General features: G+C 47.5%; 1 protein-coding gene across 1 annotated transcript in view; it reads right to left on the minus strand.

Annotated features, from left to right (window-relative positions):
• Positions 1 to 26,174, minus strand: part of CIB2 (calcium and integrin binding family member 2) — a 517,364-nt gene that overhangs the window by 154,905 nt on the left and 336,285 nt on the right. Inside the window, exon 3 of the mRNA XM_086959408.1 lies at positions 10,517 to 10,628. Within this exon, the coding sequence (XP_086815534.1) occupies positions 10,517 to 10,628 (112 nt within the window). The remainder of the gene's footprint in view (positions 1 to 10,516; positions 10,629 to 26,174) is intronic.

Consider the following 26,174-nt stretch of genomic DNA (forward strand, 5'->3'; position numbering starts at 1 on the left):
AGATTGCAAAGTGCCTGATTGTAGCATTACGCATTGCATTATTGTTACATTGCAAAAGTGCCTGATTCTAGCATTACGAACTACATAACATGGTATTAGGATTACAGTGGAATGTTTAGAAGTGCTTATTAATATCATCAGAACTTACAAGGGCTGGCCTAACAACCAGCCAGGAGAAATATTACACATACTCATACGCTGGATTTATATTATGTGTTCTTATATATCTGTTTTATATAAAATGTATACTCGTTTTTATAAAACTTGTGTGGAGTCTATTTGTGGTGTCATCATTGGGTTACTGTGAGCGTGGTTGCAAATACTTTACACATTTGCCTTGAAGATAAGCAGTGCCAAGTTACCAAGGGTATGAGCGGGAGTTATCTCAGAAGGTGACCTTCCTTTCCCTGACGTGGAACCGCGGGTCCCTATTTCTCCTAAGGTACCTGCCTCAGCCAACCAGGGATCCCGGGTCTAACAATAGGGTTCAAAATGAATAGCCCCTTCCTTCTCCCCCATGTAGGAAACAAAATGGAGGACAACGAACGCTGACTGAAAATGACTTTGAAGCAGTATTGCGCACGTGCTCTGTATCAATTACTAAATATGAGGCCGGACATTAATTCGCAAGTGCACACATTTTCTGACACGAGAGTCATGACTGTTAACAGTATTGATTAAGCACTGCTTAATGTTATTTTTTTGTTGCATACATTTTAGCATAAACGGCGGACTCGTTAAAATGCGTACGTTATAATGAAAATAGATTTTGCAAAGAGATGGATTATCCCTCTCGAATTCCAGATCATATACCAGTGCCTTAATCTTTGGTTTAGGGTCAGCAACTCCTAGGATGGTTTATAGATTTTTGTTTTCAATCTGAGACTGACCATTAACCTTTGACCTGTCCTCTGTCCTTCTTTCTTCTTATATTATTCAATCACAATAACTGCTGATCTGGGCAATATATGACACTTTACAAAATCCTTATGGCGCAAATACTCGGAAATCAACCTTTTCCGGGTTACTCTGTTTGGGCAAAAAATCATATGTACATTTTCGTGGCTATTAAATTGGTGCTTTTGCTTTCACTTTCTCAAATGTGTCTGCATTACACAAGACGTTCACGAGAAAATAACCTTCAATTCTGCACCCGCACATTACCTAATTGCATAATTTTAATACACATTTTTGGGGGCAGTTTCCTTGATTCTTCATCATTTTTATAATTCACAAATGTAAGAATTTTTTGATTAACATATTGTAAGGCCCGCTTTTCTGGCTCATATCATGTCTAATACATGCTTTTGTCCACAGCCCTCTACTAAAGTGAAATACTTTTATCGGCTAAGGGAGCCAATGTCACCTGAAATGGACGAATAAAACAAACGGGAAGGCGACTGCCTGGGGACACAGCCCTAAAATATACAGTGGCAAATTACCCTGATAAAATATTCATGTGCTTTAAAAACTACGATTTACACTCCAGTTCATTTTGTTTTATGACGCAATATTTGTGGCACGTAAATAGCCTATTACAATACAACATCCTCTCCATGTAAAACAACAACTCCAGTCAGTAATAACACAAAACGTTGGTACGATCTAGTTCACATAACAACACCAAATATTTCATAATTAAATACTATTTTATTTATTCGAGAGGTTTGAGGAGCGCGGACAGTTGTGAGCAGTGAGCCCATCACACATTACATGATGCATAAGTCAGTGCGAATGTAACTATACAGAGAGCGTCTGAAGGGTGTAATAATATCGATTACACTGGTTGTGGTCCTCAAGAATGTGTGTGCACCAGCTGTTATACCGAGGCACATTAAGCATCAAGCCACTATAGTTCTCTGAACTTCGATACTTAGTTAATTATCCAAACTTTAAACATGCTGCCTCCTGGCGGTGGTTACATATGTCACACATACACATTGAGCCCAGAAGTAGTGTTCTTGAAGGACTGCTTTTGCCACAACTGTAGGCAGGCGCCAAAAAACTGAGCCTGCCCCTCTTTTCCACCATATCTAGGTTCAGGCAGCCAAATCAGGACCCTCCAGCTCTTCTGCCTGAGATGTCTGTATAGTCTTCAGCCAACCTGCTGACTCCAATGTATATGTTCACTCAGGCTAGGTGCAAGGGGTCGCACCGCTGGACCTCACTGAGCAGCAGGCTGCTATGAAATGGTAAGGCCTGAGTGGGCATACGTGAAAGTGGAGACTGTTCTGGTCTCCCAAGGATTTACATGTCATCTGCATACTTGTAGCTGTCACACCTATTGACTGATACACATGGGACAATTAATAGTAAGGCGTCAGTTATACGACACCGGTTCCATGCATATATATGCTCTTACGACCTGTACCATGCATATGCCCTCACTGTTCATACCTTTACAACGTAATTAGTTGTTAAGGCACGCGTGGTAAAGACATATTCATTGTAAAATAAAATATGGTGAGGTAGAACAACGGCGTGGTAAAGGCTATGCATGGTAACAGCCACGTTGTAATGGTTGTTTCTCGGCTACAACAGTAAAACAGGTCAAATGAAAGAAAGTGGTGGAAGAGTGGGATGCGGATCATTATGAAATGAGGCGATACAGTCGAAGCCTGTAACATGGATGCATATCAAAGAGAGCCAAAGGAGAAGAGTGGGTCGATGTACCACGTCATATGTTGCGAAAGGGCCAGTAAGATGAATGCGACAGCTCTAGTTCAATCATCTTTGGTTCCAGATCTTCCAGGGAACAATGAGTTGTGAGTCAGTCTGTCGACAAAGCAGAAACCAACTTGGGAAACGGTAAGGACTTTTTAGACTCAATGAATACATTGTGACAGCAGCAAATATGCCTCTTCAATCAGTTTGTCCATAACGTGTTTTTTTTGTAAATTGATCTATAGTTTTCAGGGTTAAAATAGTCAAAACATCTTTATAGGATAACGCTTTTACCTCACTGGGATACACTCCAGATCAAAAGGAAGATTGACGCCAGAATCATCCACTCCCATGGGCATCTATTCTTCATTTATATCTTTAATACACAGATCTCCCAACTGGATCGTTGCGATGGTCAGGGGACTTGGTTCTACATATGCATGCAGAAGGTAGGGAAGTGCATGTACTTGCACTAGTTAAGTATCAACTCGTCCAGGACTGCGGTTTTGATAGTTTGAGCTTGGAATAGCCCGTAGTCCCTCTTTACGGTTCTTCGATGAAGGGATCATGTCCTAGACCGGTGTAAACTAGAAGAATAATGAAGCTGGGAAATGTCTGCTAAAGAATAATGAGGTACGGAAATGTCAGTCATACACACTATGCGTGGGAGCACGTGAAGTGTACGGCGCCAATGATGTTTATGGTCACAGTAAACCAGGACCTATGTGTGATTTCAGTCCGTCTGCAATTGAGTGCGGGTTGAATACACCAAGTGGGTTCACTGAGATCAAAGATTTTAACTTCTGACTTGGTTTTTTATAGTCTTCCAATCTTTTAGGGTTTCTCAAGCATCTCTTTTGAGTCATTTCTAAGGCTCTCGGGAAATCTAGGGCAGAGACAGGGGACATGACTTATTCCAGAAGAGGCCAACAGCAGGCTCCAGCCTTTACTTGTCAACCAGTCACTTCTGTATAAAGGCCTCTTGCATCTTGTGGGGTGCCCGCACCTGCCAGGTTGACCAGTGCCAACAGGACCTGCCCTGGACCCTCTAATGGCCTCTGTTGGGGTGAGTCCTAAACTCCAAGTGGTGCCCCCCAGGTCCTGGACACTTGGCTGCTGTTAAGAGTGTAGTCCTCCCGTCCATAAACTGCAAGAAGTAGAACTTTGTACTACATTAAAACTGCAGCCATAGAACTTCCGGTCCGCCTCAGCTTTGTGGCATGCCCTATAAAAGGAGATCTGACTTCCAGATAAAGTTTCAAAGTTCGAACGTAGAGGGCTTCATTGGGATGTATGTTGAGCAGCAACTTATAGACGTCAAGGCCTTACTGGGTACAGACTTCGGACTACGCCTGTATGGAGCTTTCCAGTCTTCGCTGAATATTGCACTGGGACCCTGCTTTTCAGCAACCCGCCATCTTCGAGACCCGCATCATATCAAGGTGGCAGTTTGCCCAGCAGACAACTTGACGACAACCACTTTTTCCTTCATAAAATCTTCATAATCCAAAGACAAACTTTCAACCAGATCGAACTGGATCCCTGTATTACAATGATCCACTGCGGTCGGCCTTAACTTTTGGCTTTGACCGAGTCTAGGGTGACAAAATAACTGAGGTTGGCACTTTGTGCTTTGTGGTACTGTTTTTAATTACAAATTCATATCTCCGGGTCTACTTGTTGGCTTTTTGATGTTTTGGTGTCATTTTATTTATTTAAATTTACTCTAGTTTTTTAAATTGGTTTACTGTATTGCTGTTTGTGTGGCTGCATACATTCTTTACACATTGCTTCCAAGTTAAACGTGACTGCTTTGTGCCAAGCTACAAGAGGCTCAAGCAGAGGTATATTTAGTGACTCTTATGGTTCACCCTGACTAAGCCTGGGCGGAGTTCCGCTAAGCGGAACTCCGCGAAGTGACAAAAAAACTCGGCCGCGCTACGCGGAGTTCTGCAAGCGACGGAGTGCGTTAGGGTCATGCTGTTCGCTGTGAGTTTAAGCACCGGTATATTTGCCCGGCACTGTAAAATCATCGCAAATGGCACCATGCACAGTGCAAGAGGGTGCAGCTTCCTTTCTGCTGCTCGAGTAGATTTTCTAATCAAGCGAACGGAAGGTTTCTCGACTCGAGTGGTCGCAACCTGCCGCGATCAGTCTCATCGAGAAATCCGACCACTCACGTTGAGAAATCTCACCAGGAGATTGATTTTCCTCACTCGTGCTCGCCAACTAGAATGTGGCGAGCGCAAGCAAGGAAAAATCTCGCCAGAAGGTGGATATTTCTCACTTGTGTTCGCCAACCTGACGTTGACGAGCACGTGCAGGAGAAAAACTCTGCTCCACGGAGCAGAGTTTAGAAACTCCACCGAGTGTGGAAAAGTCCACGAACGGAGCGTAGTTCACCAGAGTTAACCCTGACAAGGATTGAGATTAATATCTGAGGTGGGTTCTCACCCCCCTTAACTAATACTTACATTTTTTATAAATACACTCAAATAAAATAAATAAATCTTCCTTTACCTGCTTGCAGGGCAAGGATTAGGGGCACAGAGGGTTTGGTAACGAGAGGCTTGATGTACTGAGTCTGAGTACAGACGGTTTGGGACCATGTTTAGCCGATGAAGAACTCCTGTCTAAACCACAGGCCAGGTTTGGCACTGTGGAAGGCCACAGATGCTACCATCTTATTGACTGATCGAAATCTAAAGTATGAAGAATAAATCTACACATTTAATTTATTAGAGACCATTAGCAATTCCTCAGTTGCCACACAGGAAAAATAATAAGATTTTATCCTCCACGTGATTTTAGGGCAATGAAGGCATTTCTCCAGACCCATCATCTGCCCCCTCCCCCCGCCCACATGTTGCAGCTGTGCATTAGGGAGCATGCCTCGTTAATGCAATCATTTCATATACATGCTGCCTCCCACCCAAAAGCATACCGGAATGCGACAAAACACTTATAGTGTCTTTCCTGTCAATAGTGCAGTGGGGTTCGGAAAGCCTAATGACATTTTTCATGTGGCTGTAATTCAATGATTGCTCCATAATGCTACCGCTGTAGCAGCCGGCTGCAGAGGAGGAATGCAATTACAAGCACATTAGACACCTCTATAACTTGTTCTTAGAAAGCACAGCGTCTGAAGTGGTTTAGTCTCCATGGTCTAGTGAGACTTTACATCCATCAGTTGATTTGTTATTTGTAGTTTTTTTCTTCCTGGTAACGGCAGCGGCTTTTTCGTGCGCACAGAGGTAACATATCACTACAGCAGTAAGATGGCCTTTCCCAATGATCCTAAATTCAATCTGTCCTTTGTTGAGACTTTTAACCCTGAGTTAGTGGTTAGTAGCAGGTTATAGGATGCGCACTGCAGAATCAACCAATACTGGGCACATGAACTAGAATCTGCTGACACAAGTGGAGAAGTGTGGCTCACTGGTTAGAGGAGGCAGACCTGGAAGCAGAGGTCAGCCCGGGACCAGGGTTCAATTCCCGGTTCGGCGGGGTCTTGAGTCCTAAATTGTCCACGGACTTGACAATTCTCGCTCTGGTGCCTACTCGATTCACAGGTTCACACTCTGGGCAATAGCTTGCTTAATCTCCACAACGGCCCCTCGCGGTGGGATGTCTGGCTTTCACCTTGTGGATACCCTGCGGGGTTATCTCACAGGGGAATACCAGGACGGGTTCCCTAAGCAAGCGCTTAGATACCGGGTCGGTGATTTGCGCTATATAAATACATGTACATTTACATTTACACAAGGCTCGACATATTTAAAATGATGGAGGGTAAAATCATTATGACTGTTCAGATTTCAGGCATTATGACGGATTCAGTGGTAAAACAAATACAAATAATTTGCTGTATGATTGAGAAGCATATCTCATTGCCTGTGCCCACCTCCCCCAGGATCTTAAATCTATGTGTGTTGCCCTCAAATAGGCCAGTTTTAGCACTGGAAATGCACTGACATGGAGGTTTGAGCCATTTCAATTAAGTATCAACGTATTTGCACTCAGATGAACACTAGGTTAAATGAAAAACATGACTTTATTCTGTTCAGACACTAGATATGGTTACTAACTTTGGTCTACCTGGCAGGAACAAGATGAACTATTAATAGACTGTTTGGATTTCCTAACCATTGATTTCAAACAATGCAACAGGCCAGAGTCTTAGGGGTCAGGGAATAGTTTGTATGAAGATAGCCCATTATTAATGTCGAGTTATAAGGTTTAGGTTGGTTGTTCTTCTTTTTAAGATCAGTAGGGGCTAGTGGTCTAGTAGATATACAATTTAACGCACACAATAGATAAGGGGTACGAGGAAAAAGAGTCCCACTCTGACCTCCAATAACAATGTAATACACACACAGAGAAGAGGGGCTACGTGTTCAGAATCGCCTTCATTCAAAGTCTGGAACACAACCAAGGGTTTTAAAACTGCCCTCACACACAGTAAACTGTGTCATGCTTCATCATAGGGCTGCTACCACACCTCCAGATATAACTGCTAAATCCCTTCCCCTAATTTAACACCTAGGACCAACCTAGCTATATTCTACAGACACTGCATGAAGTTCTCTCTGCCACCTTCATGGACCCTTAATCAGCAACCACATGGTTGACCATAACGCAGATCAATTTTCCATGTTTGAAACATTTCTCACCCCAGATTGTTCGCCTGCTCTCTAACCCAAAGCACATATACCGTGCAACTGATGAAGTAAGAGCATGGCAGTTTTTCCATTTCCTCTCAGTACATTCACCTTCCAAGTTAATAATTAGCTTCATCCCCTCCATGAATTGGAAAATTCTGAGTGAATCTCTGCTCATGATTCCCCTTTCCCGACTTGTAAATTGGACTGAGCATTACGTACGAATGTCCTCTATGAAAAGTCCATCTTCCATTAATCCTTAAGATCTCAATGTCGGACGCAGTTGTTCAGACCCCAAAATAGAGCTGCTCTTGAAGAACTTCAAGGTCATCTTAAACGCTTGAATGAGGTGACGTAAGCGAAGAACTTTCCTTGAGTCCAGATGTTAATTTTTTGGTTCCCATAAAGCTGAGAGAGCAGACCATGCTGAAATCACACCAAACAAAGTTAAAGTACACACCTCCATTAGTGGTCTCCTCCTTTCACTTTGATTGGTGCTCGGAGACACCATCTCCACAATGTTCCAGTTCCATCTGTACCTTTTTCAAGTGGATCTCTGCTTAGGGATCGCACTTAGATGGCGAACTCCAAGCAGACATTCACCCACTAACCATCAGACAACCATTTAGGGGAGGGGATCCCCCCTTGGTCATGGGCAAGTGTTCCCCCTCCAACCAGGGCATAAAAGACTTTCTGCCTCCCGCGCCCTACTCACACCTCCACTGGGTTGATGAAGGAGGGGCAGAAAGTCCACTAGACACTAGGGCAACAATATTTGTTAAAAGAGAAAGGGTTGGGTGGCCACACTGGCATTCTAGCCATGCCCCACCAAAAACAACACCATCAGTTTCTCTGAACCCCTGGAGGGTGATTCTAGCATTAATAACAGTGAGGTTCTCTCCTATTTGTTCCTTTTTTTAAAGTAACATACAATACCACTGTCCCGGTGCCAGGGGAATTCAATTCAACACATTGGGGGCCTTCCATGATTACGTGTATTTTCCTTATTAAAACATGGAATTTCAAGAAGTAGCAATCCTGAACTCTGTAGTTGATGCTATCCACTATACATGGTTCGTTTGTGGACAAAATGGGTAGGTGTTTATTACCTCATGGGCAAGGCACTTTTGGATGATGAGAATTGTGGACATATTAAATTGCCTTGTGCCAGTGACCATCCTGAGTCCAGCATGTAAAACAGCTAAGAGGTGGGTCTGGTGAAATTTGGGAATACCTATGGGATGGGAATTGCCATAGCCTTGCGTTGATAACACCACAGCTTCTATCAATGGTTTGAAATCATTTTCTGGGATGAAAGGCTTGACCCCTCAAAGGTGCTTTAGTTGAAGCTGGGCCCCTTATGCTAAAGATTTAAAGTGCACTTGCAGGTTCAAGATCTTGTGAAAAAGACCAAGCCATATGATGAGGCACAGTGCACAGGGGTGGTGTAGCATTTCAGAACAGAGCAAGCTTCAAGCTAAGTTAGATAGACAGACAGACAGACAGACAGACAGACAGACAGACAGACAGACAGATAGATAGATAGATAGATAGATAGATAGAGAGATAGATAGAGAGATAGAGAGATAGAGAGATGGATATTGCTTGTAATGTAATTACATTTGAATTTAAACATATCTATTGTTAAACCAATATCACTGTGGGCACTAAACCAAGCTGGAGGTCGGGGGGCGGGGAGGGGGGGGAAGAAGGTGTATGCAGATGTATACAGAAACGACAAGACCTCCATTGCCAATTAAACACTGCATTTAGGTGCAAGGATATCTAATACTTTCTCCTGTCTGAACAGGGATGAAGGGATTTAAAATAAAATACGAAATTCATAACAAAATACATAGCATAATTGATAACAAGTCCCATTAAAGCAGTTATAACTCCTAAGCAATCAAGTGAAAGAATTACAAGACATAAAATGGACTCTAGCGACAAAGGTGAAATTAACAAGCCAACAGGGTTTATGACGTGTCACTTTACAGAAAGTTATGAAAGAACAGCTCAGCTCAGCGGTTTATGGCTAAGTAATGAACTGCAAATGGCACTCAAATGCTCTTGACTGTATTTCATACTCCGGCCAATTAATCGGGGCGTCTGTCTTCATATGCATTGTGCAGGGCTCGTCGACGAGACGTGCACAAATTGAGTTACATTTTTCCAGAAACAATAAAATCCTGCTTCTGCATACCGAACCTTACATCCATTTTCTCTGTTAATCAAGTGCGGGGCGCGGTCAAACTTCGTCAACTAGAAAGGAGACCTGGCAGAACATGTGCTCTTTGAGAGCGAAAAGCAACCCTGGGCTCTGATTTGGCCAAGTTGTTCAGAACAGCGTCCCTTTAATGTTTCCAAAGTCCAGGAATCTTGGTGAGGACATTGGTGAAACCCTGACTTTTGCACCTCAGATTTTTCTAGTGTCTATATCCGGTTTCAGTGCCTATAACAGTCTTGGACATTGTCATGAAGAGCCCAATGATTTGCCTGAACCTCAAAGTTAAAATTCAGAGAGATCTCTCCATTTCCTATAGGCCTGGCGCGGCGTCTGGACGGGGTCTTTGTATCCGCATCTTGCCGCTGAAACTGGGCCTGCAGCAGTAGCAGAAGGTTGCATGCATGCACACATGAGCTGATCCTGAAGGATTCTAATGCAAGTGCAGACTCTTCAAGCCCAACTGAGGGATCCTAAGTATTACTGTTCCTGTACCTACAAAGAGTGCATCAGGTTCAGTGCCACCAAGTCCCGGGGTATTACTGTCTCAATGCTCACAAATTATGGCTGTGCTTAATTATACATTTTCCTTCCTAAGGCCCAGGCCGCAATTGTAACCCACTGCCTGCTCGAAATATATCAATAGCATCCTGCTGAGCTCAAAAGACCCATGTCTTTGACAGAGAGTGTTCCCCCAATCAGCCCATCCCATATAACCTCCTATGTTATGTTATGTGAATTTGTAGAGCGCAGACAATCCCCAGTGAGGATATCCAGGCGCTAGTAAAGGTTTGCATAAGGAATGATAACACAAGAGGAGATGGTCTTGTTTCTGTCTAACAACCATATCACAACACCACACAGCAGCTACTCCAGGAGATCAAGATTGGATAATAAAGGAACTGGCAATAGCCGTAGGTCCCCAACAGTAAACTCAACAGCAGAGAATGACGGAAGATGGACGTACCACTAGTTCGGGCATGTTTATGATCAGCTGTATGGGTAGCTTGATATCCGGGTCATCGGTGTAGTCCATAGGCACCATGTTGGGCGCTAGTTCATAATATCGGCTGTGCAACCTACAAGCAAGAAAATGCAAATGTTACTTCATTTTGTTTGTCCCGGCCTCTCAAACAATGATGTACACTCTTCATAAATGTGACTACAGAGCATGCTGGGTGCTATTTGTTGTAAAATGGGCATGCACTTTCTGCACTGTTTCCTTTTCAGGGCCCTATTCACAAAGGTAAATTTGTGGCCGGGGCTGTAATATTGAAGTGCCCCAAGGGGGGGTGCAATGGGCATTAGCGCCCCTGGGGCACTTTGGTATCACAGAGAGGGCAGCAGGTCTTGCGCAGCCCTTTCTGTAATTCAGATAGTGCTGGCGCGCATATAGTGCCAGTACTATCACCAGAGAGTGTTCCCTCATTTGCATGGGGGCGTGGCCTCAAGCAAATGAAGGAAACTCCTTAGCTCTGCACCCCACCATATTATAGACACGGGCGCAGAGGCAAAGAAGCTGTCAGGAGGCACACTGACAGAGCGCCCCCTGAAAGGTAGCGAGCAGTCAGGGGGCCCCCTTATAGCAGCCCTTCGGAGTGGGGACAGACATATCCTTGCATGCGGGTGCAGGCGCTCACTGCACCCACCTGCAAGGGTATCTCGAGTCCCCCTCAAAAGTGCAGGCGGGTTGCCACCTACACAGTTACACACGAAGCGTCGGCTTCAAAGCCGCTCTGTATTTCACCTGAATGAGCAGCCCCCAGGGCAGCACGACTTTGGGGCTGCACTCGGGGCAGCGCATTCAATATAATACAGCGCACTCTCCCTGCTAGTACCTGGTGCACTTTTTGAAAGATATGCCAGCTGCTAACAAGGAAAATGCACTGTATTTCATAATACAGCCCCTGGTATTCAGAAAGGGATTCCTGTCCGGCGCAAACCCATTTATGTCTGCGGAGCTCTCCGTCATGACACATGGGGCCAGATGTAGGAAGGGTATTACCAGTCGGTATTCGGCCGTTACCGACCGGTAATAGGCTTTTCTGATGTAGGGGCCGAAATTAACGTTTCGGTAATTTACCGAATCGGTAATTTAAGGAATCAGTAAATTACCGATTTCTTAAATACTGATTCGGTAAATTACCGAATTCCTAATGTAGGGAGCACTTAAATGAATGCTTACCCCATGTTAGGATTTGTTATTTACCACCAACTACAAGTTGGTGGTAAATAACGAAAATACCCCAAAAAGCACTTTTATGCAAATTGCTTTAGTGCCATGTTGCAGACATACATGCCCTTAGGGCATGTATGTCTGCAATACACAATTGAGGGGTGCAACAGGGTGTCAAAGTGACACCCTGCCACCCTCAAATGTTTTCCCCCTTTTACCGAATCGGTATTTACCGATTCGGTAATTGACATTCATTCCTATGGCCTCCAGGCCCATAGGAATGAAAGGCAATTACCGAATCGGTAAATACCGAATCTTAACGATTCAGTAATTTTTACAGAATGATTTGCTACATAGCATTTACCGATTCGAAAATACTGAATCAGTAGAATTCGGTATTTTAGAATCGGTAAATGCTATTTACCTACATCTGGCCCATAGTTCTTTGTACCGGTAAATGCCACTTGAGAGGTGGGAAAAGGGACTTTTCAAGGCATTCCTGAGCCTGAATAGCCTTGGACGTTTCTGAACACCTGTAAACTAGTGCATCTGTGGACAACCACAAACTCCTTTCATTCCCCTTACCAACCTGGTAGGGTCAGAGTTTTCCTCCACTGGAGTAAACCCCTTTCCAGGATGGGAAGAGGAATGGCTCCCTCCCACATTTGCTGGGGATGTGGGGGAAGGAGATGGTCTACGGGCAAAAATATTTTGCCAGTGCAGAAAAAAAGTGTGTTTACACAGGGGATCCTATTCTTTTTGCGCAGAGTCTGCCGCGGTGGACAACTCTGCACAGCTGGAAATGGATCCAGATGAGAATGTCTCTGACAGGGCTGGACTGGCTACCGGGCGTTTTTTGCTGGGGTGGCAGGGTGGGGTCCATGTTCACTTCTGAGGGGCTGATTTTGTTGCTGGGGTTGCATTGTAAATGAACAATGCAAAACAATTAGCTTCAAAGTGTACTTTTTTAAACATTTGTTTTGCATTGTTTATTAAGTAAAGCCCGGTAGCCAGCCGGCCCTGGTCACCGGAGCTTCCCAAGACTCTGCACGGGAACATGTAGATTCTTGGGTAGGTTTGTAAACACCACAAATTAGTACACTTACACTCACACATACGTGCAAATCTGCAAATTGGGATTTACTACTTTCTTTGTGAATCTGACCCTGTGCGTTTACATCTGAGAGAATATAAAGGCGAAAGATTGGGCAAAATGTAGTTCCGCAGCGAGCAACCAAAGCAGAGGTGGGACGGTCCAGCATTTGGAATCAATATTATTTTCAGACATCGCCAGTTACATTGCAGACATTTAACAATTGTCATGTTAAATTGCACCACGAAAGAACTCTTACTGGTTGGTGGAGCGGAGTCCAGCAAAACCAGATCACATTTTCCCCATTTTCAGAAAATTATCCTGAGTAACGTATTAATGAAAGCCTGCGACATAATTTAAAAAATCCAATTCCATTTTATAATAGAGCTACTAATTTTCCCAGTAAAATGTGACACATCCACAGAATATTAAACATAATTAAATTCACACAAAGTATATTAATTATATTAAGCATTGTTAAACAACTCTAGTTTCGAAGCTTTAAACGGATAAGGTATCATAGGCTCGTTTCAGTATCATTTTCAAAACTGTAAATGTGTGGTTTGAAAACAAAGAATAAGATAACTACAAAACAGTTGAACAGTGTGTAAAAATACTTTTTGTCCATGGTACTTGTAGGAAGGGGGAGGCTCTAGTTGGCGCAGTGCAACACTAGCGACAAGCAGGGACTCTCTCTTCCTCGTCAGGGCTGAGGGTTACCTTCCAGACAACCTCTGCTTACCCTCTAGGTAGTGTGGCTTAAGCAGTCGTAGGGTAATCTTTGGGGCACATAGGGTTAAACACTTGCAATAGTACACCTTTACAACCAACCCACCACACAACGAGACCAGACTGTATTCTGTAAAAATATATATCTTTATATAGATTTTAAGCAGGCTTGGGAATACAGTCAACGTACTTTATGATAACGGTTGCAAGTTTACTTAGTTCAGGTTACCACAGTTCTTATGCAGTTCTCTTGAGGCCCGTAGGCCGGTGTTAACCAAAGTTCTTGTGGAGCCGGCGGCTTCCAGGGGATCTGTCCCACGTCGCGTTGCCTTCCCGGGGTCGCTGATCGTTGCGGCTCTTCAGCCGAGCAGGTCACTGGTCATCCGGGGCAGCGGTGTTCTGTGGCGGCAGAGTCCTCTCCTCGTCGTCCGCTCCGTCCCTGGAGGCGGCGGCTGTGCGGCGGTGGCAAGTGGCAGTACGGTCCCCAAGTGCAGGACGTACCCAGCCAAGTGCCGGTGCAGCTGTGGGCTCACAGCTGGGCTCTCGGGCAGGCTACCGACCTTGCGGATTCTCACAGGGCAACTGTCCGTCTTTGCAGGTGAGTGGCTGCTCGTTATGCAGTCACCTCGAGAGCTCGGACCGGACGGGTCCTCCTTCACTTTGCTCTCGGGCTCCCGGTGCAGTTGCGGTCACGGTGTTCGGGCCAGCGGCGGCTGGTCCTTACTTTGCTCTCGCTGTTGCTTTGGGCCCCGGTCACGGTGGTCAGGTGGATGTCGTTGCCTTGGAGGAGACTCCTCCGTCGGTGCTGCGGCGTTGGTCAGCACCCGCCGTCGCTTTCTTCCAAGGGGGTAGCGTCCACTGGTCCTGGGACGCTGGTCAGGGGGCAAGTTCAGTTGCAAGCCCTTGGAGATCTTTTTAGCAGAGTTTGGCACAAAGTGAAGCAAAAGTCTTTTCGTAGTCTTTTCTCCTTCCTCTCCTTCAGCAGCAAGGCACCAGACACAGGCAAGAGTCAGCACCCTTCCTTGTCTCTCACGGTCCTTCTCGTAGGGCAGAGTCCTTCTGTGGCCCAAACAGGATCTAATTTTCAAGGAGCAGGGCTCCTTCTTTTATAGGCCAATTCTTTTGTTCTCGCAGGCCAGGGGGGCCTTTGCATAGCCACTCTCAGTCTTTGAGTACCCCGGTGGGTGTACTCCGGCTTCTGCTTTCAGTGTGAGGGGCAGGCGCGTCAGACGCCCCACAGGAGGTGGAGCCAGCATTGTCCGGACAGGGGTGGCCAGAGTACCTTGTTGATGGGGGCTTCGCCCTTCCTGGGCCAGGCGTCGGCAGAGTCATCCGCCGCTCCCCAGGAGGGTGGAGCCAGCATTGTGGTGGTCGAGCACAGCTACAGTTCGAGTCAAGAGGCACTCCTACCTCCCACTAAGGGGTAATCTGCGCATTCACCACCTGTCATCCCTCCAGCCCTGTCACTCACACATCCCAGACAGTCAGATACACATACCAGCAGAGGCGGGCTGAAATGGTTAAGCAAGCAAATGTTAACTTTCTAAAAGTAGCATTTGCAAACCCAGGATACTAAAATAAACTTGACTACAAGAAATATTTTATCATCCTGAGTTCAGGCATACTAAACATGACTCGCTACCATGCTCCTTGAGCCTGCGGGGATTATAGGGTGTAATAATCCTCGCAGCTCAGTCTGGCCTAATGGAGCAGGTAGCCTTCAATAGTGAAATACGGTCTTGGTTGTAAGTCACTACCAGGACATGCCACGCACATCAGGGCTTGTCCTACCTTACACCTACAACGCACCCTGCCCGCAGGCCTACCATAGGGGTGACTAACATGTAGTCAAGGGAAGGGTCGGTGCTGGCAAGTGGGGACACTTGCCCAGCTAGCGTGACAGTACGAGACCGCACGCGGGTTCTGCGGTCGCAGTTCCCAGACACATTTTTACGGCCAGCGCTGCAGGCCCACCAGCAGTATTGGCATCTACAAGCCCCGGCACTCTCTAGTGCACTCTACTAGGGACTAACAGTAAATCCAAAGAACCAATCATGGATACCAATCGCATGTACAAATTTACAGTAGGGAGCACTTGCACTGCGGCACGGATCAGCCGTGGCGCAGTGCCCTGAGTATCGGAAAACCAGCAAAACATCGGAGGCACATCAGCAAAAAGTGGAAGGGAGACTCACGCCAAGGTGCCAGGTCTAACATGTGTCCCCTCCAGCTGAAATGTGGGGGGAACTACCCTTCCCCAGGGAGTTCCACATCACTAAGGCGGAAAAATCTGGACAGACCGTCAGCGTTGGCGTGATCGGTGCCAGGGCGGTGTTCCACCGTAAAGTCCATACTCTGTAGAGAAATGGACCACCTCAACAGTTTCGGGTTCTCACCCCTCATTTGCATCAACCATCTGAGGGGCCTGTGGTCCGTCTGAACTCGGAAGTGAGACCCAAACAAGTAGGGTCTTAGCTTCTTCAGGGACCAGACCACAGCAAATGCTTCACGCTCTATTGCACTCCACCTACTTTCCCGTGGAAGTAACCTCCGACTTATGAAGGCTACGGGTTGGTCAAAGCCCTCCTCAGTCATCTGTGAAAGAACAGCCCCTACACCATGCTCTGAAGCGTCTGTTTGCACTATGAATTCCTTGGAGAAATCAGGAGCCAGGAGCACGGGCGCCGTGCACATGGCAGTCTTCAGGGTGTCAAAAGCCTTCTGACAGGTGTCAGTCCAAATCACATTCCTGGGCTGCTTCTTCGAAGTCAGCTCTGTCAAGGGGGTCACGATCGTGCCATAGCCCTTGACAAACCTCCTGTAATACCCAGTGAGCCCCAGGAAGGCTCTCACTGCAGTCTGGGTCTTGGGGGGTTCCCAAGCCAGGATGGTTTCGATCTTGGGCTGCAAGGGTGCTACCTTGCCACTCCCAACTTGGTGTCCCAAGTACACCACTGAACCCTGCCCAATCTGGCACTTGCTTGCCTTGATTGTGAGGCCTGCTCTGCGCAGGGCCATCAACACCTCCCAGAGGTGTCGCAGGTGTTCGGGCCAGGTGCCGCTGAACACCGCGATGTCATCCAGGTAGGCGGCACTGAACTCGTCCAGTCCAGCCAACACCTGGTTGACCAATCTCTGAAAGGTGGCAGGGGCATTCTTCATTCCAAATGGCATAACCCGGAACTGGAAATGCCCATCTGGTGTAGAGAATGCCGACCTCTCCTTTGCCCCATCGGTCAAGGCGATCTGCCAGTACCCAGACGTTAAATCAAACGTGCTGAGGAACCAGGCAGCCCCTAGCCGATCAATGAGCTCGTCAGCTCTGGGGATGGGGTGCGCGTCAGTCTTCGTGACTGAATTGAGTCCTCTGTAGTCCACACAGAACCGGAGTTCGGGTGTGGCTCCCGGCGCAGCAGCCTTCGGAACCAAGACCACGGGGCTGGACCAAGGACTGCTGGAAGACTCAACCACCCCGAGGGCAAGCATCTTGGAGACCTCCTCCTTGATGCAGGCCCGGACCCTGTCAGTCACCCTGTAAGCCTTGTGCTTCACAGGTAAGCTGTCTCCAGTGTCCACATCATGGACGCACCAATCTGTGACACTCGGAACCAGGGAAAACAGGTCTGGAAACTGCCCCAGTAACTGGCGGCAGTCCTCCTGTTGTTCGGCGGTCAGGGTGGGTGAGAGGTTAACTCCATCCACTGACCCATCTTTCTCACAGGCCACCAAGAGGTCAGGGAGAGGCTCCGACTCCTCCTCCATTCCGTCATCGGTTGCCAACAACATGCCCACTTCGGACCTTCGCAAGTGGGGCTTGAGGCGGTTGACATGTAGGACCCGCAAAGGGTTCCTGGGCGTCTTCATGTCCACCAAGTATGTCACTGGGCTCTTGCGCTCCACAACCTCAAATGGGCCTGTCCACTTATCTTGAAGGGCGCAGGGCTCCACTGGGGCCAGGACATACACCTCTTGTCCAGGCTGAAGCTCGACCAGAGTGGCATTCTGATCGTACCACCGCTTCATTTCCTCCTGGCTCGCTTCCAGATTTGCCTCGGCAAGTTGTCTGAAGCGTCTGGTCTGGTTTCTGAAGGCCAGCATGTAGCTATATACATTCTGGGGAGGTTTCCTGGGAGATTGCTCCCAGCCTTCCTTTACCAAACTCAGCGGTCCTCTCACGGGGTGACCGTACAGCAGTTCAAAGGGGCTGAACCCTAGGGACTTCTGTGGCACCTCGCGATAGGCAAAGAGCAGGCATGGTAAGAGGTCGTCCCACTTACGCCTCATCGGGCCTTCCAGGCCCATGATCATGCCTTTTAGGGTTCGGTTGAATCTTTCAACCAACCCGTTACCTTGGGGATGGTAGGGCGTGGTGAACTTATACGTTACGCCACACTCCTGCCAAAGGGACTTCATATACTTCGATATGAAATTGGTCCCCCTGTCGCTCACCACCTCTAGAGGGAATCCTACTCGTGAGAAAATTCCCATCAGTGCACGCCCCACCACGGGAGCCGTCACTGTCCTCAGAGGGATGGCTTCAGGGTACCGGGTGGCATGGTCCACCAAGACCAGGATGAACCTGTTGCCCATGGCTGTCTTGGGGTCCAGAGGCCCAACAATGTCAATACCCACTCGCTGGAATGGCGTACCGACCACAGGGAAGGGTTGGAGGGGAGCCTTGTTCTTCCCTCCCGTCTTCCCACTTGCCTGGCAAGTTGGACAGGTTCTGCAATAAGCATCTGAACTCTTATGCATTTGGGGCCAGTAAAAGTGGGTGACAAGCCTGTCATAGGTCTTGTCCATCCCCAAATGTCCTGCTAAAGGTACATCATGAGCCAGACCCAGTAGGAAGGCTCTGAACTTCTGGGGTACCACCAGCACACGGGCTGACCCAGGTTCAGCAGCCTTAGGCTCCGAATACAGGAGGTCGTTCTCTCAGTACACGTAATGTGTTTTGGCCTGAACACCATTGGCCTGGTCTGCAGCCTGCTGCCGCATGCCCACGAGAGAAGGGCATTCTTTCTGCTCCTTGCAGAATTCCTCCCTGGAGGGTCCTCCTTCTTGCTGCCAATGGGTCAGCTCAGGCAGGTCCCCCAGTTCGGCGATCTGTTCCCCTGTAGGCTCCAGGGCATCCCCCTCAAGGTCTGCTTCCTCCTGGACCGTGGGAACTTCAGGAGCCGGTTTCCCGCGCCCCCTGCGCCTTCTCCCTAAGGCCGGTTCCTGGGCCTCTCCTTCAGGCCCCAGGACCTCTCGATCACCCCTACTGGCTGACATCGACCGGGTGGTCACGCACGCCCAGTCAGGCAGAACCACCATCCGCAGGTGAGTCGTCTTCTCCACCTTTTCCCAAGGGGAGTGCTCCAAGTCATTCCCTAGCAAACAGTCAACAGGCATGGTTTTTCTTACACAGACCTGCAGAGTACCAGAGACCCCCCCCAACTCGAAGGGAACTTGAGCCATCGGACACTGACTCTCTGAATTATCAGCGTTGATAACCCTACTTTAGGCATGGGGTACAACCTGCTCTTGAGACACCAGGTGCTGCCTCACTGCAGTCACACTGGCTCCTGTGTCTCTAAGAGCCTCAGCTTCCTTACCATTGATGATCACCACCTGCCCATATTTCTTAGTATTAGAGGGCAGGTAGTTCGTAGGGATCATCTCACTGTCTCCTAGCGAGACTAGGGTCATGTGAACGGCATCTCCACCCCCCGGGACCATCATTTCTTCTCCCAGGTGAACGCTAGTCACTTGTCGGGGCGGAGCACCAGTGGGTGCGGGTTTTCCAAACAGGCGACACTTGGGGTCATTGGATATGTGCCCAGGCTCGCCACATTTGAAACAATTGAAGGGCCCCTTTGGAACAGGTTTACCTGTCGGGGCCCCATTCTGCTTCGGAGGTGGGGGAGGCTGAGAACCCTGCTGCGGGCTCCCTTGGGAACTACTTTGGGGGCCTTTTTGGAACCCTTTCTGTTTTCCCCCTTTGTCCCCCCCACTCTTCTGCTGGGGACCCTGCCCACTCTTGGCGGAGTCTCCCACGGGACCCTTGTGGACCCTGGTGCTGAGCCAGCGGTCCGCCTCCTCAGCAAGCTTCCTCGGGTTGGACAGCTTGCTATCGATCAGGTGTTGGCGTAACTCAGGAAAACAGTGATCAGACAAGTGCTCCCATGCAATTAAATCAAAGAGACCTTGAAAATCATTCACTTTGCTACCCTTCACCCAACCATCCAGTGCTCTGCAAAAGTAAGTCACATACTCCACATACGTATTCCCAGGCCGCTTAGTACATCCCCTAAACTTCTGTCTATACATTTCAGGGGTAAGCCCGTACCTGTTCATTAAAGCTTCTTTCATGTGGGCGTAGGATCTCTGATTTTCTACGGGCAAATCTAGCAAGGTATCTCTCCCTTCGCTAAGGAACCTTCCCCACAACCCCGCTCCCCAATCCTTGTCAGGGACCCGGTGGGAGGACATGGCTACCTCGTATGCCCTAAACCACTGTCCTATGTCATCCCCCTTAAAGAACTCCTTAACTACGTCCTTCGGGATGTGCACTCTCGACTCTACCTGCACTGGCGATGCGCTGCCACCAGAGGGAGGACGATCCAAGTCTCTCTCCTTGAGACTTATCTCCCTCATTTTTACTTCATAATCCATCTGGTGCTTTCGCTCTTACAGCGCCATTCTTTTTGTTTCAAGCTCCAGCTGGATTTTCAATTCTGCCAGCTTTCTTTCGTGATTCCTCGTTTCCTTCCTGTCCGCCAGCTCCTCTGGCGACAGGCCTTTTCCAAAGCTGTGCACGCTGTCTTGCCTTTCGAGGTCAGTCAGGTCCCCAAGTGCATTCTGCTCCTCCGTCGCGTCTTGCTCTGCGAGGGCGTCTTGATCCTCCGGGGCCTTTCTGGACTCTATCCAGGCTTTCAGGGCCTTGTAGAGTTCTGGCTTGTTCTTGCAACCAACGTGCGGAACCTTGAGTTTCTTGCAAAAAAACTTCAGTTCAGCTCTGGTGTATTTATCCAGCTTCGCGGCGTCCCACTCCACCTCCAACACCTCGGAGGTCGTGGACTCCGCTCCATCCAGGCTCTTTGTGCCCGGCATGGTTTTCGCACTCGGAATCTTCTTTCGGCAAAATTCAAAAAGCAAAGTCTGTGGCTAAGTAACTGGACCGTAATCCTTGTGTAGTGGTCAGAAGCTCAGGTATAGATATCGCAAGTGTAAATTCGAAATCCTCACCGCTGCGTCCAATGTAGGAAGGGGGAGGCTCTAGTTGGCTCAGTGCAACACTAGCGACAAGCAGGGACTCTCTCTTCCTCGCCAGGGCTGAGGGTTACCTTCCAGACAACCTCTGCTTACCCTCTAGGTAGTGTGGCTTAAGCAGTCGTAGGCTAATCTTTGGGGCACATAGGGTTAAACACTTGCAATAGTACACCTTTACAACCAACCCACCACACAACGAGACCAGACTGTATTCTGTAAAAATATATATCTTTATATAGATTTTAAGCAGGCTTGGGAATACAGTCAACGTACTTTATGATAACGGTTGCAAGTTTACTTAGTTCAGGTTACCACAGTTCTTATGCAGTTCTCTTGAGGCCCGTAGGCCGGTGTTAACCAAAGTTCTTGTGGAGCCGGCGGCTTCCAGGATATCTGTCCCACGTCGCGTTGCCTTCCCGGGGTCGCTGATCCTTGCGGCTCTTCAGCCGAGCAGGTCACTGGTCATCCGGGGCAGCGGTGTTCTGTGGCGGCAGGGTCCTCTCCTCGTCGTCCGCTCCGTCCCTGGAGGCGGCGGCTGTGCGGCGGTGGCAAGTGGCAGTACGGTCCCCAAGTGCAGGACGTACCCAGCCAAGTGCCGGTGCAGCTGTGGGCTCACAGCTGGGCTGTCGGGCAGGATACCGACCTTGCGGATTCTCACAGGGCAACTGTCCGTCTTTGCAGGTGAGTGGCTGCTCGTTATGCAGTCACCTCGAGAGCTCGGACCAGACGGGTCCTCCTTCACTTTGCTCTCGGGCTCCCGGTGCAGTTGCGGTCACGGTGTTCGGGCCAGCGGCGGCTGGTCCTTACTTTGCTCTCGCTGTTGCTTTGGGCCCCGGTCACGGTGGTCAGGTGGATGTCGTTGCCTTGGAGGAGACTCCTCCGTCTGTGCTGCGGCGTTGGTCAGCACCCGCCGTCGCTTTCTTCCAAGGGGGTAGCGTCCACTGGTCCTGGGACGCTGGTCAGGGGGCAAGTTCAGTTGCAAGCCCTTGGAGATCTCTTTAGCAGAGTTTGGCACAAAGTGAAGCAAAAGTCTTTTCGTAGTCTTTTCTCCTTCCTCTCCTTCAGCAGCAAGGCACCAGACACAGGCAAGAGTCAGCACCCTTCCTTGTCTCTCACGGTCCTTCTCGTAGGGCAGAGTCCTTCTGTGGCCCAAACAGGATCTAATTTTCAAGGAGCAGGGCTCCTTCTTTTATAGGCCAATTCTTTTGTTCTCGCAGGCCAGGGGGGCCTTTGCATAGCCACTCTCAGTCTTTGAGTACCCCGGTGGGTGTACTCCGGCTTCTGCTTTCAGTGTGAGGGGCAGGCGCATCAGATGCCCCACAGGAGGTGGAGCCAGCATTGTTCGGACAGGGGTGGCCAGAGTACCTTGTTGATGGGGGCTTCGCCCTTCCTGGGCCAGGCGTCGGCAGAGTCATCCGCCGCTCCCCAGGAGGGTGGAGCCAGCATTGTGGTGGTCGAGCACAGCTACAGTTCGAGTCAAGAGGCACTCCTACCTCCCACTAAGGGGTAATCTGCGCATTCACCATCTGTCATCCCTCCAGCCCTGTCACTCACACATCCCAGACAGTCAGATACACATACCAGCAGAGGCGGGCTGAAATGGTTAAGCAAGCAAATGTTAACTTTCTAAAAGTAGCATTTGCAAACCCAGGATACTAAAATAAACTTGACTACAAGAAATATTTTATCATCCTGAGTTCAGGCATACTAAACATGACTCGCTACCATGCTCCTTGAGCCTGCGGGGATTATAGGGTGTAATAATCCTCGCAGCTCAGTCTGGCCTAATGGAGCAGGTAGCCTTCAATAGTGAAATACGGTCTTGGTTGTAAGTCACTACCAGGACATGCCACGCACATCAGGGCTTGTCCTACCTTACACCTACAACGCACCCTGCCCACAGGCCTACCATAGGGGTGACTAACATGTAGTCAAGGGAAGGGTCGGTGCTGGCAAGTGGGGACACTTGCCCAGCTAGCGTGACAGTACGAGACCGCACGCGGGTTCTGCGGTCGCAGTTCCCAGACACATCTTTACGGCTGCTTCGGTGGGTGGCGCAACCAGCGCTGCAGGCCCACCAGCAGTATTGGCATCTACAAGCCCCGGCACTCTCTAGTGCACTCTACTAGGGGCTAACAGTAAATCCAAAGAACCAATCATGGATACCAATCGCATGTACAAATTTACAGTAGGGAGCACTTGCACTGCGGCACGGATCAGCCGTGGCGCAGTGTCCTGAGTATCGGAAAACCAGCAAAACATCGGAGGCACATCAGCAAAAAGTGGAAGGGAGACTCACGCCAAGGTGCCAGGTCTAACAGTACTACACTCATAGTTCAAAATATCTGCGTCTTTTACATTTATTTCCATTTCGTTTAAAATAAAAGTTAAAACAAAGTAATCAAAAAAGTATGATGTTATCAAGCAAAACATTTCACTAACATTTTACAGAAATATTATATTTCCACATATGTACATGTCTGCCTCATTTCACCTATTATCCAGTGCACGTTTAGGAAGTGGAAAAATAAACTTTAGTCTAAATCCATTTAGCAATTCACAAGATAACAATAGATGTTTAGTTGAAAACTTTGGTAGCAAATATGCATTTTCCCATTTAGCAAAGATCCCATATCAATTGCCAGTTTCCTAACAACAATTAAATCAGTCTTAACCCTTTGCGTGCTGATGACTGAGAAGCTCCGACATCAGCTGCGGGTGTGCTGTGCTGATGACTTAGCGGTTCCGTCATGGCACACCCGCCGCTCATGCGCGGCGCGAATTCCGCGCCTGCGCTGAGCGTTCCATTGAGCGGGCGGGGCCATGACGGAACCGCTCCGTCATAAGCACAGTGCAACTGACGCTGATGACGGAGCGGTTCCGCCACCAGCATGCGGTCGCCGAGCGGCCGCCCCGCCCACTTAGCCCTGCGGCGGAATAGCCGCTGCAGCGATGTGGTTAACATAAAAATGTGGCGTACGTCCAGAGCCAATTCCTAATAAAAATCTGAATATGCAGAGAACAGTGCTAATATGAAACATCAATGTTTATGTGTTAAAAGATACTTCTCTTCCTTGAAATAGCAACATGGATTCTTTCATTCAGGTGTTATGAAGAGGAAGTCTATCCTACCATATCTTTGCGTTTCTCAAACTGTAATTAATGGCTGGGAAAGTGCTCTTTTCGAACATTCTAGTAGAAGAAAAAAGTATGTAAATGCCCTTTGCCAGACATTCAAATAGGTGTAGGTTACTTTGCTACAGAAGCCCAAAATACGAACTGAAAGCATGCTTCAGAATTATTCAAATATGAGTATATTACTCCACCACAAGAACTTAAATTGCTGTCATCAAGAGATTTCATTTTGGCAAATTACTTCCTCGAGGCCCATGAATTGGATATTTTGTTCCATTACTGTTTGGGCTGAATTCTTACTTTTAAACGGTACACTTTCTATCTGTATTTTATTATCCTTTCAAATAATGCATGAGGGAATATTTGATAGATTTTTAGAGATCTATCAGTGCTTGTCCCCATATTATTAGATGAGCACATCACATGATTACTCGATGGCTGGAATATGTACTTATGTTTGCTATTTGAATTGTTCTACACCCCTATGCTATGGTATATATACACACACTGCAGTGGCAAATGATAGGAAAATGATCATTTGCCACCTAGGAAAAGGCTATTGTATTTATGCAAAGATCGTTCCTAAAGTGTGCCTTGGATGTCCGCAGGGTAAGGTTCTAATGTATAAATTAGGGTACATTACACATTGAAGGAAATGTGCTCTTACAGAGAAATAAACCAAGGAATTTCAGTCTGTAATCTTTGTTAGAACATTTTCCTGAACAGGCCTATGTGAGATTAAAAATCTTTATTTACTATCTCTGCCTGAGAGAATGCTATAAAAGGCATTCAAAATTATTTGTAACTCCGTTTTCAATATTATGGTTTCATTTTGATAACTTATAAGGAAAGGTAACTTTCCTACAAAAAGACTTTGTGCTGCCTGAGCCAAAACAGGCCTAAAAAGTTTTACATGTCATCACTTTCCAAGGCTAGGATACACATTCCTTACTGTGAGAATTACCATCTCTGACTCCATTTTCTGCCTTTGTGATTAGGAAGAATACATAGATATTAACTACTGACTGCTTATATCTCTGGAAAGGGACAGGAACAGTTGGCAAAAGAAAGGGAACCTTTAGCACTCCTTACTTGACTTGGAGTAAGAAGGGCTTCTCCTATTCATTCCCAGGACACCCCTGAACAGTCTGGGTCCGGTCACATCAGGGAGAGAACTAGTTTGGAACATGTTAGAAGGAAGGAAAGCTCATCTGAATAGAGGTATGGCTAAGAAGAACAGGACAGGCCGGCCTGATGCAGAAGTGTTCTGCCATATTAAAACAGTGTTTCCTGAGTAAAGAGGAAATGCTAGAAAACGAGTTGTGAAACTGCAAGAAAATAGTATTGGGTGGGACATTTTCTACAATTAATGGGTATTGCACAGGATATATCTGGAACCTCAACCACCACCTCCTGAGAACATCCTGGACTTTGGAAACCTCCCCTTAAAAGGCTTTGCTGGAAAACGACTCCTGACCCCTGCTAGAAGAAGAGGTCTCACTCAAGCGCTCCTGTATCTTGCTGGTAACAGGGACTGGAAGTGTTCTCCATGGGTCAAGTGATTGGGGTCCTGTTTGTCAGCATGAGACACACAAAATGCAGAGGGACTCTTGACTCCAAGAGAGCTCAGATGACTATAAGGAACTGAACCAATCAGGGGACCCAGATAGAGATGGAGACCCAATGCAAGTCCGGCCGCCTAGGAGCCTTCCCGAAGAGCTGGGAATGAGAAGGAGCTTTCCTATTAGATGGAGAAAATAGAGACTTACCCCCAGATGCATCAAGCATCCATTTTGCGATTCCTTATTAGCGGAAAATAACGATTCGCTAATAGGGAATTGCAAAATGCAATGCATGAAGAAATCACTTTAAAAATAGCGATTTCTTAAATTCCTTAATTGCGAATACCTCCCCATTCATTCCTATGGGCCTAGAGGCCCATAGGAATGAATGGGAAGAAATTCTCAATTTGCGAATCGCAATTAGCGAATCGCAAATTGAGAATGCGATTTCAAGGGTGCAGGGGTGTCCAAAGGACACCCTGTTGAACCCCTGAAATTGTTCGGTGCACATATGTTGCGCACACACATGCCCTTAGAGCATGTGTGAGCGCAACATGAAACTTTGAAAAATGCACTTTAGTGCATTTTTCAAAGTTTTTGCAAATTACCATGAAGTTCAACTTCATGGTAATTTGCGCCCCCTTTTAGCGAAATCGCTAATTTTTTTTCTTTGATG

This window comes from Lissotriton vulgaris, chromosome 2_2 (genome assembly GCF_964263255.1).
Source record: "Lissotriton vulgaris chromosome 2_2, aLisVul1.2, whole genome shotgun sequence".
Classification (NCBI taxonomy): domain Eukaryota; kingdom Metazoa; phylum Chordata; class Amphibia; order Caudata; family Salamandridae; genus Lissotriton; species Lissotriton vulgaris.